General features: G+C 45.3%; 1 protein-coding gene across 1 annotated transcript; it reads left to right on the top strand.

Moving 5' to 3' along the window:
- Positions 1-329: 329 nt before the first annotated feature.
- Positions 330-5,153, top strand: PtA15_9A275 (uncharacterized protein; the record flags this gene model as incomplete). Its single annotated transcript, XM_053172467.1, has 13 exons — positions 330-576; positions 1,234-1,289; positions 1,400-1,447; positions 1,602-1,711; positions 1,846-1,941; positions 2,042-2,147; positions 2,208-2,714; positions 2,869-3,316; positions 3,388-3,579; positions 3,654-3,961; positions 4,060-4,943; positions 5,026-5,044; positions 5,109-5,153. The coding sequence occupies 13 exons, from the start codon at positions 330-332 to the stop codon at positions 5,151-5,153; spliced, it is 3,066 nt and encodes a 1,021-aa protein (XP_053023705.1).
- Between the last annotated feature and the right edge of the window lie 10,990 nt (positions 5,154-16,143).

Here is a 16,143-nt window from a genome sequence, read left to right as displayed (position 1 = left end):
TCAGGTACGTGCAACCTTCGTGCAGTTCTTTATCCACGTCCACAGAAATCCGTTGGCTGTACAAACATCTCTACCCCGGTTCGTTGCCTTTGATCATCCAAGTAACTGAACAGTCTATATAGTACCATCCTCGCCCTCCGCAGATACAGAATACTTCGCACAAATCCCCTGGACGGACTTGCAGAGCTGAGAGGGCGTGTTCCAGCGTAGTCCTCGGTTTACTAGTGCCGAGTCAGTTGTTACGTATATGATATATCCAGCTACCTTTGACCGATGACCAGACAAAGTCTCTATACTTCAGTTTCCCCAGGAATCAGATTCGCAGCTCAATGTCGGACCAGATGAATACCTATCCATCTAATTCGCCATGCGAAGCCAACGGTGGAACAAGACATGTAGAGAATGGCATGCGATCTCCTCGTATTATTGACCTGAGAGGCAGCGACTCATCGAACAGCTCAACCGAGCTTTCGTTACACCGCGAAATTGTCGAGGGTCTCAACAGGCGAACGCTTTTGGTTCCCGGTCCAGCGCCGGATGATCGCTCTTTTGCTTACTCCAAAGTTATACCCACCGGTGAGTTCATCATCCAGATGCCTCCACTGGTTCGTCCTCCATCGGTTTTTCGGCTCCAATATGTCAAGTCAATTCGATTATACATCCACCCCCGTGCGGCCTGACCGCGACCGAGCCGTGCCACGGCCAAGTTACGGAAGAGTCTCTGGACTTGGCTAAGCACCAAGCCTCAGGGACTGCATCACATCGACGGAAGTGGCAAGGACAGATCACAATCCAATCCAATCCCTACCCAGACTCTGGGACCTCCAGCAGGATTCTCTTGCGTGATATAAATGATAGAGGAAAGTCTTTGATTGTGATAAATTGATTGATATATGTTCGCTTTTTTTTCTTTTCCTCTGGGCCGTCCCATGGATTCTGAACTTGGACATGTTGGTTCCACCTCCATCCCTCAAAAATCTCCGGGTATTTGGGAACATCTTCGGTAACTACTAGTGGTTTTATGTGTGTGATAAAGCTTTCCCTCATAGCCGTCATGATATTCTTCTATTCGTTTTATCGCTTGTCCCTTCGCTCGTGATTTGGGACGGCCTGGGCCAAACCTGATGGGGTTCCAGGTCCATGATGACACATCTCAGATTCATGACATCCCAGTGGAAATTCATATCAAGCCTGTGTGGCTGATCCTCCCAAAACCTCTTTCGGCCCACTCAGATGATAACCTTGGCTTGGACATTTATGATCAAATCACGGCAGTTGAGGACTATTATGTGAGTGCTCACACAAAAATCCTGAAAGAATGCCTTTGTCGGATTGCTTTGCGGGTGTCTGGACAGCTGGATGAAATGAAATATATATTGCTGATGCTGAACGTATGAAGCCTTTTGCCACCGAGTTAGCAATCCTCCGGGCCAAGGGCCATGAGATCGTGAGTGGAGCTTTCTTCCCTTGCTCGCACGCAGATTTACTCGCAACTTTTTTTCTGCCTGCGAGTGCGATGGCCTCTTTTTCACACCTTGGAATTTAGCACCTTGTACCTGTCGGTTTTTTGCTACCCAACTGATGAGATTGCATCCGGCTAGGCGTGTCGCCTCGGTGGAATGCCCACTTCTTCAACGCCCAATCGTGGAGAAAGCCCCGTAACAAAAGATTCAGATCAACGGAAATTGATTAATCAGGTGCATGTGGACGGGTAAGTTGATTATGTTATACAAACCAGTCTTGGCTTGAGTCTCGCGTCTTGTCTCAGCGCTACTGTCAGGTGCTTTACACCCTATGGGCTTCATTCACGCTAATATGCCATCCAACCGCGTTCCGTGGGTCAAGGTTTGCTCACCCTGAGCTGGCAGATTATGAAGACTTCTCGTCCTCTCCGGCGAACGCCACCGGTTTCTCCCTTACAACGATCGAGTTGGGTGCAGGGTCAGTCGCCAATTCTTCCTGGTCCTTTAACTGCTTATTCCCAATCTGCTCTCCTAATCAATGTTCTGATCCAATTTGTTTTGTGGATGTATTTGTTAAGTTCTTTAAAAAAAACCTCACATCTATTGGAGAATGTGGCTCGACTCCTGCGAGCTCGTGGGGCAGATCAAACGGTGCCACATTTGTCGCAAGCAGAATATTATGCAGTGAGTATTTCAATTTTTGACAGCTTTCAAAACATGCACCTTATCTTTTCGAATCTGCAGCTCGATCTGGAGATGGAACAATTAAACTCGACTCTATCGGCGATCCAACTGCAGGAAGATAGTGGAGTGGGACCTGAGGTCGGGAATCAGGTTCAAGGTCATGGTATCTGCGGGACTTACACCCAAGGCCTGGATTGGATTTACAAGTCGTTGACTACGACCAGTCACGCGAAAACCGCCGAGCTTGGGAAAACCGAATGTCGCAAAGCGATTCTTTGGTTAGGATCCTCGATCGGCAACTTTTCTCCTGCAGAAGCCGTTGAGTTTTTGAGAGATGAACTCGGTCGAGCACTGGATCGTGACAGTCGAGCGCTGATCGGTATCGACAATTGCCAGCTGGCAGAGAAGGTCCGGCTAGCCTATGATGATCGGCAAGGAGTCACCAAAAAATTCATCCTGAATGCGGTCGCAGTCGTCGCTCGCCATCTCGGTCTACCGGAATCTGTCTTGAGCCCTAAAGATTTCAACTATGTATCGCGATACAACGTGGGAATGAATCGGAACGAAGTCAGTTAAGAATCGAATGATATCGATCCCTCACATGACTTTCCGACCCGTCACCCACTGGGGGCGTGCATGGGGTGGAAGCATTCAATTGGGTTTAAATTTTTGGAGCCGATTAAGTTTTTAATGCCAATGTTTTTTCTCCTCATACCAACAGGCCTATTTGCGGGCTAAGCGCGACATTAGTTTCAAAGTCGCGCCCGTCGATGGAATTGGCAGCAAAGTTCAAGCTACTTCCACCCGAATCAAGGCGGGCGAATTGATCTTGATCGAAAGGTCGTACAAGTTCTCACCAGACGACGCATATCGATTGTTTGATCAAGCGGGTCTGCGAGTCATTCAGAAATGGAGTGATTCCCCTGATCAAGTTGCCCCGACACACACCCTCTACCTCATAGAACGCGCCGCTTTCCACTTTGTCCGCACGCCGCCATGGGCTTCAACGGAAGACCATCCACTTTCTTCGGCTGAACTGCCAGTAATCCAGAAGGAAGACTCGTCCGGATGGCAGTCTCTCCGACAGATATGGGCCAAAAACTCAAAACATTCCTTGCCAGTTCGGATATCGGATACACATCAGCTCACACCCGCAAGCAAGCCTCCTAGTAAGAAGAAGCACCCCACCTTTGTTTGTTTTTCAGTCTGCTGATCTGATGGCCAATGAACTCTTCATTAGATCCTCAGGGAGGCAATGTGTCGATAGGGTCCGAGCCATCCAAAGGGGAATTTGGCCCGACAAATAGTGGGGGATTGCCTTCGATGTCAGACTGGATCACATTATGGAAAGCATGGGACACCGTAACGATAGGAATGATTCCTAAAGATATGTTGCATCAAAAACCCATCGACTTGCGACATGCTTGCTTGTGTAAGCCAGTCATTCCAAGTCAGGATACGTGAAGCGATGCACTTACTTCGTTCACTTGGTTGTTCCCTTACCAGTTTACCTGGGACACATACCTGTGTTTGCAGACATTCATCTTAGTCGATACTTCGACGCAGCAACGACGGAACCTCACTGGTTTGCTCAGATTTTCGAACGCGGAATCGATCCCAACTTGGAAGATCCAAGCAAATGCAATGAGCATTCCCCGTTCCCCGACCAGGAAAGTGAATGGCCATCCCTCGAAGAAGTGCTTCGATTCAGAGATAAATTGCGAACGAGGCTCACCGGAGTTTATGACGGACTCGGGAAAGAACCGGGGAGGAAGATTCGACTGACAAGGAAACTGGGCAGGGTTTTGTCGATGGTCAGTCACTGATGAAGCCTCTTCCCGAAACTTAATTGCAAACAAGACATTCATTATCACGTGCGCTCAATGCGATGGCAAAAAATCGCGATTCGCAGATATACGAGCACGAGGCAATGCATCTCGAGACACTGCTTTACATGTTACAACAGACTCATTTTGTCAATCATCCACCTGAGTTCACACCACCTGATTGGGACTCTTTGGCTCGTGAATGGGATTCCGCAGTAGAAGTAGAAGCTCAGAGTAGGGAGGCCGGTCTGATTGAGTACTCCACTCTGCAAATACTCACTGTTGGACATGATGACTTGGAACAAGATGATTCTTCCAAACCCTTTTCGGAAGTTCACGAGTATGGATGGGATAACGAAAGTCCATCGAGGAAGGTGGAGGTTAAGCCTTTCAAGCTCGAAGCAACAACCATCACCAACCAGGAATACCTCGAATTCGTGCTCCAAGGCCTTTCTGACTCCGAGCCCATCCCTCATCATGCGATTCCTGAATCTTGGGGTTATATATTCGACTCTAGCGATCAGGAATCGAAGAGACATCAAGTCAAGATCAAGACAATTTATGGTCGAATCCATTTCAACTTTGCGAAGCACTGGCCAGTGCAAGCATCGGGAAGCCAGTTAGAGAGTTTCGCGAAGTGGAAAGGCGGTCGGTTGCCCACTGCTGATGAGCTCAGGTTGTACCTTTTCGACAACCCGATCAGCCTGTCAGCCCAAAATCCAATCGGATTCCTCAACTGGCATCCCCTACCACCTCAGAGGCCCCGGAAAGGAATAGATGGACGCTGGCGAGGAGGCTGGAACGGCGGAGTTTGGGAATGGACTTCTACTACCTTTGGACCTCACCCGAACTTCAAACCTAGTGAATTATATCCCGGTTATTCGAAAGACTTCTTTGATGGAGAGCACAATATCCTATTGGGTGGTTCTTGGGCAACGATCCCACGAATCGCACATCGACAAAGCTTTGTGTAAGTGCTTGAAGTCTACTGCTTGAGGGCGACCTAGAGCTGAGACATTCTCGTTGTATCTATGTATACTTACGTCTTTCAGAAACTGGTATCAATTCAAGGTACGGGTCAGATTGCATGTTCCATTTAAAAGTTAGAAATCCTGACCCGGCTTGTTTTTGACAGTATCCATATGTTTTTGCCGGTGGTCGAGTTGCCTACGACTACTGAGCTCACACAGTCCGAGTCGCTTACGCACCAGCCAGCAACCGGGCGTCTGAAGGAAATGCATTGCACATCACCCAGTCTCTGTGGATTCAGATTGCTTTGCCCCCTCATACCGAATCGGAACCGTAGGTAGTACTCAGTACTTCGGGACGCACCTAGAGCGTCTCCCTTTTTGCCCTTGTGGCCCCTGACGTGCTATTGACGATTGCCCTTTATTCTGGATTTCCACACATATCATTATTCGACAACTCATGCAGCTAGAACAAAGGAGCCACGTTATCCAACTTTGCTGGGCTTAATCATTTCCTATTTTTCACACGACTTCTGGGCTGGTTATTGTTGGCGGTCGCTCATCAGTTGTATTCAGTCAAATATAAGATATGCCTGTGCCTCTACCGAAATGCTCTTGGCTTCCGTGTTATACAACTCATCAATGAGAGGCTAGTGGTTTTTTAGATAACCCAAATATTTCGATGCGATTTGACATGTCATTGCAGACACATAACATAAGTCCTTTGAATAAGTGTAAAGATAAGAAAGAACATACATTACTACGGCGCAAACAAGAGGAACTCTATTGGTTTATCAGCGAGCAGCCTTCATTAAACTTGAACTTGAGACGTTGAGACGAAGAGCACTTACTTTTTAGAAGCTTAACTAATTGACTCCCAAGAATTTGACTGTGGACTCCCAAATGCATCGAGACCCAAATTTGACATCTGTTCCCGGTCCCCAGGACTGAAAATTGACCTGGGGCAGTTTTGGGAGTCGGAAGTTGAATTGCACTATCTGTTTTGGGAGTTGGAAATCAAAGTTTTCAAAAATCCCAAAAATAAAGAAAGGTTTTCCACATGGGGTACCCAAAGGCCACCAAAATATTACAGCGGGAAGAATACCCTCTGGAGATCACATGTGGCATTAGCTTGCACCAGGGAAGGGGTGGAAACTGCGGGTCTAATTTGTTGGATTTCCTACCAAGGAAAACTACCCAAACCTTGTCACAGGTGTCCCAAAGCTCACAAAAGTTTTATAGGGGGCAGAATACCCTCTGAAGAGCACATTTTGACTTGCATATGGCACAATTGATAGTGCCTCCCGCACAATTAATAGTGTCTCTGGAGCAGTTAATAGTGTCTCTGCCACAGTTAATAGTGCCACCAGCACTGTTAATTGTGTCTCCTGAACTGTTAATATTCCTCCAGAACTGTTGATAGTGCCTCCAAAACTCTGTGCTGTGCTATGCCAGCACTATTAACACTTGGAGGCACTATTGTTGTGACACTGCTGTATATCTCAACTGCAACCCCTGTCACAGATGTTTATACATAGACTATTTAGGCTGTTTCTCACTCTATCTTGTACAATCATCAATTCTAGCTAGCTGCACTTCCAACAACTATTAACCATTCCAGAGGCACTATTAACTATGCCAAAGCCTAAGGAACTATTGAATTTTCTGGAGGCACTATTAACTTTGCTAGAGGCACTAAACTGTAATACTAAAAAGTGGGTTTGAAACCCTCTTGCCAAATGCTGAAGGGGATGATGGAGATGCAAAACTTTGCCCTTCTGGCTATCAGCTAAAGAGACACACCAAGCTACGTGTGGAAAGTTTTAATCAAGTGATGGGACTGGTCTGTTCCAGATGAAGATGTTTAATGACAGTTATGTGAGAGTTGAGAGTGAGTTCAGTGTTTATTTTCAAATCTAAGGTTTGTTGTGATTAAAGAATGTCAATCTGTACATGGCACCGCTTTGCGGGTACCACCTGCACCTGAATGGTACCTGCCAGGTGGTGCCAGGTGCCTACTTTTTGGAGGAAAGGCGGTGTGGTACCCAGGTACCCCCGCAAGTACCGCTCAGCACATATCATGGCCCCGCAGCTCCATGTGGGTTGGGGGAATCATGGGAACTATCCCTGTTGCTGCGCCACTACCTCTTGCTTCTCAACCCACCAGGAATCACCCTCTTGCTCCTCAACCCACCAGGCACCTGCACCAGCAATACCAATGGCTCTCAACCGCAAAAGACAAAAATCAAAATTACCTGGTACATATCCAACCCAAGATACAACAGACAAAGAAGAAACCCCGGGCCAAACTGTTAGACAACAAGAAAACATGACCTCTCCAACCAGTACCCAGACACCGCCTACCGCAAGTCAAATACTCACCAATGAAGAAGAGCTATGTGAGTTAAAGAAACTCATTGATTTCATCTTAACAGCTCATCCCTAATATTATATTAATATAGGACAAGCTCAGAGGATTGGGCAAAATGGCGGGAGCACAAGCTATGAATTTTACCACATAACCCAGCTTTCCAATCAACTAGACAGGAACGGCAGGCGCATGATCACCTATCCATGCAAATTGTAAGTTAAATATTCTATTTGTATCTTTATTGTTCCCTTTGGTTTGGACTGACATTCAGCATCAGATGTGGCACTAAAATCAATTGACAAACGGGGGATTCCTCTTGCAGCAATCTCAACAAAAATGCATCAATCTGCTTGCGCAAACACAAGGATGCTAAATCCACTCAATTTTTGGCTTCTCTAGGCATTACAGGCATAGGTGACATCCATATGAAGGAGGTAAGCCGGACTTTTCATGTCTTGAGATCAGGAAATTTACATTCTACATTCTTCTAGGTCCCCCAACTCTGCCCAATATGGTGTGCTGAAGCTGCTCGGCTGTTTTCAGCCCTTGTAGATGCTAGTCACAAGGTAATTCTCCATCCAACAGTTGTCAAGCATTCACCACAACCGCACAATATATCAAAGGATATCAACTTGCTCCACTCAGCGATCCAACACAACTACTGCACTGTTTTCAAATTGAGTCCAGTTCTAAAATTTCTTTTTACAGTTGTTAATATTCTAATATTTTATATCTGTAGGAGAAACAAGGAGTGTCATATATTGGAGTAGACGCCTGGCAGTCAGAAAACGGCTTTGATATCTTGGGCATGGTAATCTATCAATTAGTACAAGATGAGAAGTCTGATATGAAACAAGAGGCTATGCCACTAGATTTTGTTTGGCTTTCTCATCCACACCGGTGAGTATTTGGCCAATACTTTTTGTTTAGCACCAGGAAAAAACAATGATAACTTGCCTACAAGTGACATGAGAAAGTACAAAGGCCCCTTTTTACTTTGCTATGTCACTTGCAGACAAGTGATGATTGTTTTTTCCTGGTGTAGCCGTGGAGAAATTCAGGATTCAGGACTGGAGCTTTTTTGTTCCCTTTCTTTGAAACTGACAAATGTTTTTGATATTTAGATCTGTGGTCTTCTCAGCAACAACGCAAAGAGTAATGAAGTCATGGTGAGGGAGATCAAGAAGTTCAAGTGGCCAAGTTTTTGGGGCAAGCCACAATGTATTCACTATTTCGCCCATATCCTCAACCTTTGTCCGGCCGTTGTGGTCATTATTCCTGTGTTTGTAGGAGGAAAAATTCAAACTTTTATGTGTACTCACATAACGCCTCAAGATACGGCCAAATGGACATCAGAAATGAAATCTAGGACCAAAATAACCCCTAGTCACCCACTGAAACCACTCTCATATCTCTACCGGATCAGAAGATACGCAAATCATCCCTTTCACGCACCAGTCCCAGCGGGTTCACACACAGACTCAACCCTTGGCTACCATACTTGGCATAATGCATACGGCACATGAATTACTTTTGTTCCTTCCTTTTATCAGTTCTCACCTCCTATTTTCCTTTGCATATGTTTGTTTTCCATTTGCATATCTTTGATCTTGGAAAATCCCTGTATGAATATATATGATCCTCTTTGCATATCAAAGGGACGCATTGTAGATAGTCTAGCCAAATTCCCTCAAAGCTGTTCCCCTGGAGCTAAATTCCCTCATCATTGTCTATATAAGGAGGCCTCTGCCTGCCAGTTGTTCCCTCCTCATGCCATCTGGCGGTGGATATTCTCTACTCACTTATCACTCATATTATCTATCCATGTCACAGTTATCAGCTCACATCACCACTCAGTTTCACAAACCTTTCACACTTTATTTGAAATTCATATCACCGCTCAGTCACACACCTTTCACCAGTAACCAGTCCCCGGTTCCACTCCTGGTTGAGCTTAGCTCCCTCTCACCCTCATCACTCCTCACTTTCTGAACTTATATACCCCCCAGGCCAAGGACCTAGGTTCAAGCCCCACTCGAGACATCAAGTCACCGTCACCTATCACATACATCAGTAACCCCATCAACCTTGGACATCGACAACAATCCTCTTATATATCTCATCTTTGAACATATCCTATCACAAAATAAATTGCCAAGCTTACCTTGGTGGTCTTGTTTTCTGATATACAGAAGGGCAGAGCTTGCACCTCATCCATACCTTTCGCCATTTGGCAAAAGGGTCACACGACACCTTTTGAGTCTTACAAGGGAGTCCCCAACGTGATTGGATTACCGTATAATTGGATTGTTGAACGAAGTCAACCAAATTAGTCAAATACTCGAATAAGAAGAAAGAACAACAAATCTATCAGCCACTACTGTCATTTAAATAAACGGATAACTCAGTTACTCTGAAGATCAACTAGTCTACTGAAAAAAACTATCCAGCGATGAAAAAGACTCACCATCTCTGAAGAATAAAGATTGAACAACGAACCAGTACTGAAGGACGTATCTTGAAGAAAGCAGCCAGTTATATACCAGAAGACGGAAGATTGCCAAAAGATTTGGATAACTAGGATCCTGTTAGAAGAGAACGTTGGAGCACCACTCAAAGGAAGCGGACGATTAGAAGCTCGGAAGAAAGGTTATTGCACCTGAAGAAGCCGGACAGACATAGACTCTGGATAATCGTATACTATTAGAAGAACCCTCCCAGCTACTATTAGTTATTTGGAATAAAACCCTCAACTTGCCCTGGTAAAGAGACCAGAGACCATTTATAATCGAGAAAATCACAGATTAGCAGGATAAATACTAAACAGATAGAATTTTTTTAGAACAACCAGAAAATCAACAGAAGTCAACATGGGCTTACCATTGACAAACATGCCAGAATTGGAAGGCGGATTTGCTCCTCTAGAAACTCCTTCGAGAAACCAATTTTTTGCAAACACTTCAAACTGGAATCCACAAACCGGTTTACCACCACCACGCCCAGACAAAGGCAAAGGACCGGCAAACACGTATAGAGATCAAGAGGAAGGCGGAAATGAATCAGACTCCGGTACACCTCAGAACAAAAGTCGACCTAGACCACAAGCTCAGGGATACGGGATGCATAATGTTCGCCAATCTGAAGGACTTATGGAAGAAGAAGACGAGCCTCCTGTCATGCAAAGAGGAGCACCAAAAATTATTAAAGACCCGGGATTGCTCTACAACGGGACCCACTTTATGAAGTTTTTAAAACGATACAAGAGAGCAGCAAGGAAATACCAGGCAACAGATTACGATAAGGCGTTACAGATCGGACGATTTGTGCAGACGGAGGAACTTGTTGAAAAGACGACCGGAGAGCAGATGAGGATTGAGGAAAAAAGCTTGATTGAGGTTTGAGGCCTAGAGGAGAAAAGCTCTGAGGCAACCAAAAAGGAGAAGGAACCCCAGAGAGAGGTCAAGCTGCTAGCTGTGAGGAGGAAAAAGGCTCCTCACTACAAGAGACTCACTGGTCTCAGGGAAAAGCGCGCAGGAGCTGATGGAGTTTTGATTATCCAGATGAGCAGACTTTGTAGCTGTTACAACTGAGTGACAAGTTGTGGGCAGAAGGTGAACAAGCATATTCATCTGGAGGGAGGAAAAAGGAGTGACAGATGTGTGACAGGGAGAGAAATGGACCCTGGGCTGTTGCAGTTTCAACAGAACTCAAAAGCGAACTCAAGGCGATGGACGGATACGACAAATGCGATTGGAAGAAGTTACGAAAAGATATGGTAGAATCGTGGGGCGAATTGGACGACACAGTTCTATACACCACAGCCGATCTAATCAAACTAGCAGAAGAATACTCCAGGGAAGGTCAACTTAGCAGTCATCGAGAATACAAAGCATACCTTGGGAAATTCACCACCATTCTCAAGTATCTAGTCAGCAATGAGCACATAAACAAAAAAGAGGATGCCTCGCTATTATTTTTAAGTGCATTTTCAAAAGAAAGTCAGAAGAATATCCGGAGATCGCTTGTCAGCCAAGGAAGACTACCCAAGGGGAAGGATGGAAGTAACAAACCGCCACTCTGGGACCATGCGATAGAAGCAGCCGAGTTGGAAATCCAAACGGAAGAAAATGGATATGTAGATGTACAAAGCTTTGCCGATTCAAACCGGGTCATGCAAAAAACCATGGACACTCAGAAGGGAGATAGTCGTCGACGAGAAAAGATGATTACCAACACGCCTAATTCCAAAGTAGCAGATAAACAGGTTCAAGAACTCACTCAAGAGATATCAGCTCTCAAACAACAAATGCGAAGTTTAGTCCCAGTTACATACAACCAAAACCGTCCGGCAGAAAGGCCATCAGATTGATCAGAATTCTCACGAGGGAATGGAAGACCTTCAACACCGCTCTATGAAAGCCAGACTTGTTACTACTGCCATAGGGAAGGTCACTCCACTACTCGGTGCGGGGAAATGTTGAAAGATGAAGCACAAGGCTTGGTAAAACGTAATGGGAAGGATTGGTACTTACCAAACGGCCAGCACATTCCTTGGAATCCAACTAGGCCCATCCGAACAGTTGTAGCTACCGCGTCAGCAGACCCTAAAATGCAAGAAGCAGCTCAGGAACATCAAAATTTGCAGCCAGTCAAAACCTCCGCACAAATAATTGAGTGGCAACCACCAACCCTGGGGGCGGAAAATTAACTTAAATCTCATCCAATGACAAGGTCAGAAGCTCAGAAAGGACAAAGAAACGTAAGTATCCAGGAGCCCGGCCAAGAGGAACAAATGGATGTTGACCAAGCAGAAGAACCTGAAACACCGGTACGCAGCCCAGCAAGACAAATGGTCGAGAAAGTATGGAGCAAAGAGAAGGGACTAGCTGAAAAAGGGAAGGAATTGAATCCGGAAGAAACACTACTCCAGGAACTAGACAACGTCAAGATACCAACAACATTTGCTCAGCTCACGGCAATCTCTCCGGCATACACAGCCCAGATTATTTCCAAGTTACAGAGCAGGTTACCAGAAAAATCAAACACCACATACATTTCAACAAAGGACACCAAAGTAGCACCTATGGAACTCAATAACCAGGAAGAGGAGAGGGACCCGTGTTACTACAGCTGCGCCTTGGGATACGTTTCAGCCGAAATTAATGGAGCAAAGGTCGATTTCATGATAGATTCAGGATCCATGGTCAATGTCATACCTACCTCAGTAGCACACAATCTTGATTTAGAAGTTGTGGCAGTGGACATACCAATGAAAGGGGTAGGCGGTGTGCGATGCGACATCAAAGGAGTAGTGGGAAATTGCCCGGTAACCATAGGAAGATTCTCAGGGCCAGCTCACTTGTTTGTATCGCCGAAAGCTCAAGATTGCATCCTTGGACGACCCTTCCTTTTAGACTACGAATGCACTTTAGGATACCAGGAGACAGGCGAAATTCTCACGTTCCTGGGTGACAAAGGAAGACAAGTATCAGTACCTCTTGCAAAAGTAGGACAAGGAAGGGGCTGGAACAACATGAGGGATCTCGGCGCAAATAATATACGATCGTTTGGGTTCAGCTTGGTTCCACAAGGGCTCAAAATAGGACAGGTTTTGTTATGTTGGATAATGGCCTTAACAATGATGATTGTGGAGGGAGTCAAAGGGCTAGCAAAGATCAGTACATCAATTTGTAAATCCTTCAATGAAATACTGTTGATCACCCTTTCATCTATCAGTGGCTACGTCAAAACGGGAGCAAAGAAGAGTTGGGAACTGGGAGCAAAATTAGGACGCCCAAAAATGGAGAAGGAAGAATCGATAATCTGCCAGTCCCTATGCTCAATCAAATCAACTTCGAGGTTTTCCACCAACCAGTTGCAGCATCTACTAGCAAAAGGCTTACAGATCTCGTTCCAGGAGCAATTATGTCGGAACTGGAAGGATGGGGGGCTTTGGTGTCTGACAAAATACAAGCCAGTGGGGAAGAAGATCAGACCAATCAACGAAGCAATTCCTCAATCACTCAACCCACCACTTCAAAGGCCTGACCTTTCTCGAGACCCCTACAAAACCCCACTCACACCAAATCCACCAGAATTCGAGCCAACGCTGAAAGTAACCGAGGAACAATTAAAGATGGTCAATTTCGGACCTGAAGGATGGCTTTGGAATGAAGAATTGAAACTCTTTAAACACCTGATCACAATTTGAGAAAAAGCAATAGCATTTTGCCCAGCGGAGAGAGGACTTCTGAAACATTCATACGGCTTACCTTACGTGATACCAGTCATAGACCATCAGCCTTGGCAGAAGAAACCAATCCCAATTCCAGCTGCAATAAAAGACGAGTATGTGGAGTTAGTCAGGGAACGAATCAGGACAGGCTTATATGAACAGTCAACCTCAAGTTACTCGAGTCCAGTTTTTTGTGTAGCAAAATCGGACGGGAAACTTCGAATTGTCCACGACCTGCAAGAAATGAATAAAGTCACTATCAAGGACGCAGGATTACCACCGGCAGCAGAGGAATTTGTAGAATCCTTTGCAGGAAGGGCCTGTTACGGTCTAGGCAACATCATGGGCGGATACGATGAACAAGAATTAGCGGAAGAGTCACGACCATTGACCACTTTTGACACACCACTAGGAAGATTTCAACTCACTCGCCTCCCTCAAGGTGCTACCAATTCTGTAGCAGTATAGCAAGCACAGATGATGTGGATCCTTCAAGACGAAATACCAGGAAACGTTGGAGTATTCATTGACGATGCAGGAATCAAAGGGCCTAGCAGCAGATACAATAACAAAGTCCTAAACGAAAACTCAGGAATCAGAAGATTCATTTGGGAATATGCGGTTACTTTGGAGAGAATCTTGTTCAGAATTGAAGAAGCAGGACTTACGATCTCGGGGAAGAAGTTCGCAGTGTGCGTTCCGGCTTTGGATATTGTTGGCCACGTGGTCTGTCAAGAAGGACGGCGTGTTTCAGCGCACAAGAAGAATAAAGTATCAACATGGCCTACACCAAATAATGTAACGGAATTACGGGGATTCTTGGGAATAGTAACTTATGTTCGAATCTTCATCAAGAACCTTTCCGAAATCGTGGCACCTCTTAGGAAACTCACAAGAAAGGACGTAGAATGGGTCTGGGGTCAAGAATGTGACAAAGCCTTTGAAAAACTTAAAGAGATTATCGGAGAAGAAATCACCTTGAAGAAACTAGATTACTCTGAATATGTGGGAATGATTAAGTTAGCGGTAGACTCAAGCTTCATTGCGGCCGGCGTGGTTCTCCTTCAACAAGAGCTAGAAACAGGACTAGATCGTCCGGTACTTTACAAATCCATCGTGTTTTCACCTGTAGAATCCCGGTACTCGCAACCGAAATTAGAACTTTGCGGGGTGGCAAGAATTCTAAAGAAGCTACAGATATATCTTTGGGGTCAACATTTCGAACTCCAGGTGGATGCACAGTCATTAATTCAAATGATTAACTCACCATCACTCCCAAACGCCCCGATGACGCGCTGGGTATCTTTCATCCAACTCTTTTCATTCGATATTGTACACAGAAAAGGGAGCACATTTACCCTCCCGGACGGGTTATCCAGAAGGCCAATCAGTGAAGACGAATCAGAGTTCTATGAAAACCAAGAGGATTTTGACGAGGACGCACCGGTAATCAGAGTCTGTTCGCAGTTTAGAATTCTGAAGACATCATTGGAACCACAAGAATGGGAAGCGCCGGGATTCTGGATGGACCTTAAATACTTTCTGTTATCTCTGAAGAAGCCTGAGGGGATGGAGCCAGAGGATTTCAGACAATTAAAACAAAAATCAGTTAACTTCTTTGTGCAGGACCAGAAACTAATGAGGCGGCACGCACCCATGGGACAACTAGTGATATCCAATACAGATTATCAATTCAAGCTGTTGAAAAGCGTCCACGAGGAACTAGGGCATAGAGGATTAGAAGAAACTTATCAACGACTAGTTTGCAGATTTTGGTGGCCAAGTTTGAAGAAACGAGTGAAACTTTGGGTCCAAAGCTGTGAAGCATGCCAGAAACGGGACTCTTTAATTCCCCGAGAAATCCGAAATCCGACTGGGGAAAGTACATTGTTTGGTTGTGTAGCATTGGACATATGCCATATCAAAGCAGGGCGGTACAAGTACTTACTGGTAGCCAGGGACGATTTATCCGGATGGGTAGAAGCGGCGCCTCTAGAAAAACTGACAGCAGCAAAAATCGGGAAATTCCTACTAGACAAATGGGTTTATCGGTACGGCCCTATCAAGACAGTCACCGTCAACAACGGGCCGGAATTTAAAAACAAATTTATCAAAGCTGTGGAAAAGATTGGAGCAAAATTTAAGCCAACAACACCCTACTACCCAGAAGCTAATGGCATGATTGAAAGAGGGCACAGACCTATTAAAGATACCTTGGTAAAAATGTGTGGGGAGTCTGGGGGAAAGTGGCGGGAATATCTGCCTTTAGTACTTTTTTCCGACAGGATCTCTACAAAGCGGACGACAGGATACTCACCATACGAGTTGGTATTTGGCCAGAAATCAGTTTTACCCGTGGACCTGGAAATGGATACATATTTAGGAATCAATTGGACAGATATTAGTACAACTGCGGAACTCTTGGAAGCACGGACTTGGCAACTAGAGAGAAGAGAGGAAATTCTAGGAATAGCTCATCAGAAGCTTCAAGAAACACGAGAATCATCAGTTAGGTTCTGGGACAGAAAGATGGCGGCCCGGCTTTGGAAACCTTTAAACCCGGGCGAAATGGTTCTTATTTACAATAAAAGTCTAG

The sequence above is a fragment of the Puccinia triticina genome, chromosome 9A, assembly GCF_026914185.1.
Source record: "Puccinia triticina chromosome 9A, complete sequence".
Classification (NCBI taxonomy): domain Eukaryota; kingdom Fungi; phylum Basidiomycota; class Pucciniomycetes; order Pucciniales; family Pucciniaceae; genus Puccinia; species Puccinia triticina.
The sequence above is the reverse complement of the archived record's forward strand: the minus strand, read 5'-3'. Positions and strand labels throughout refer to the sequence as shown.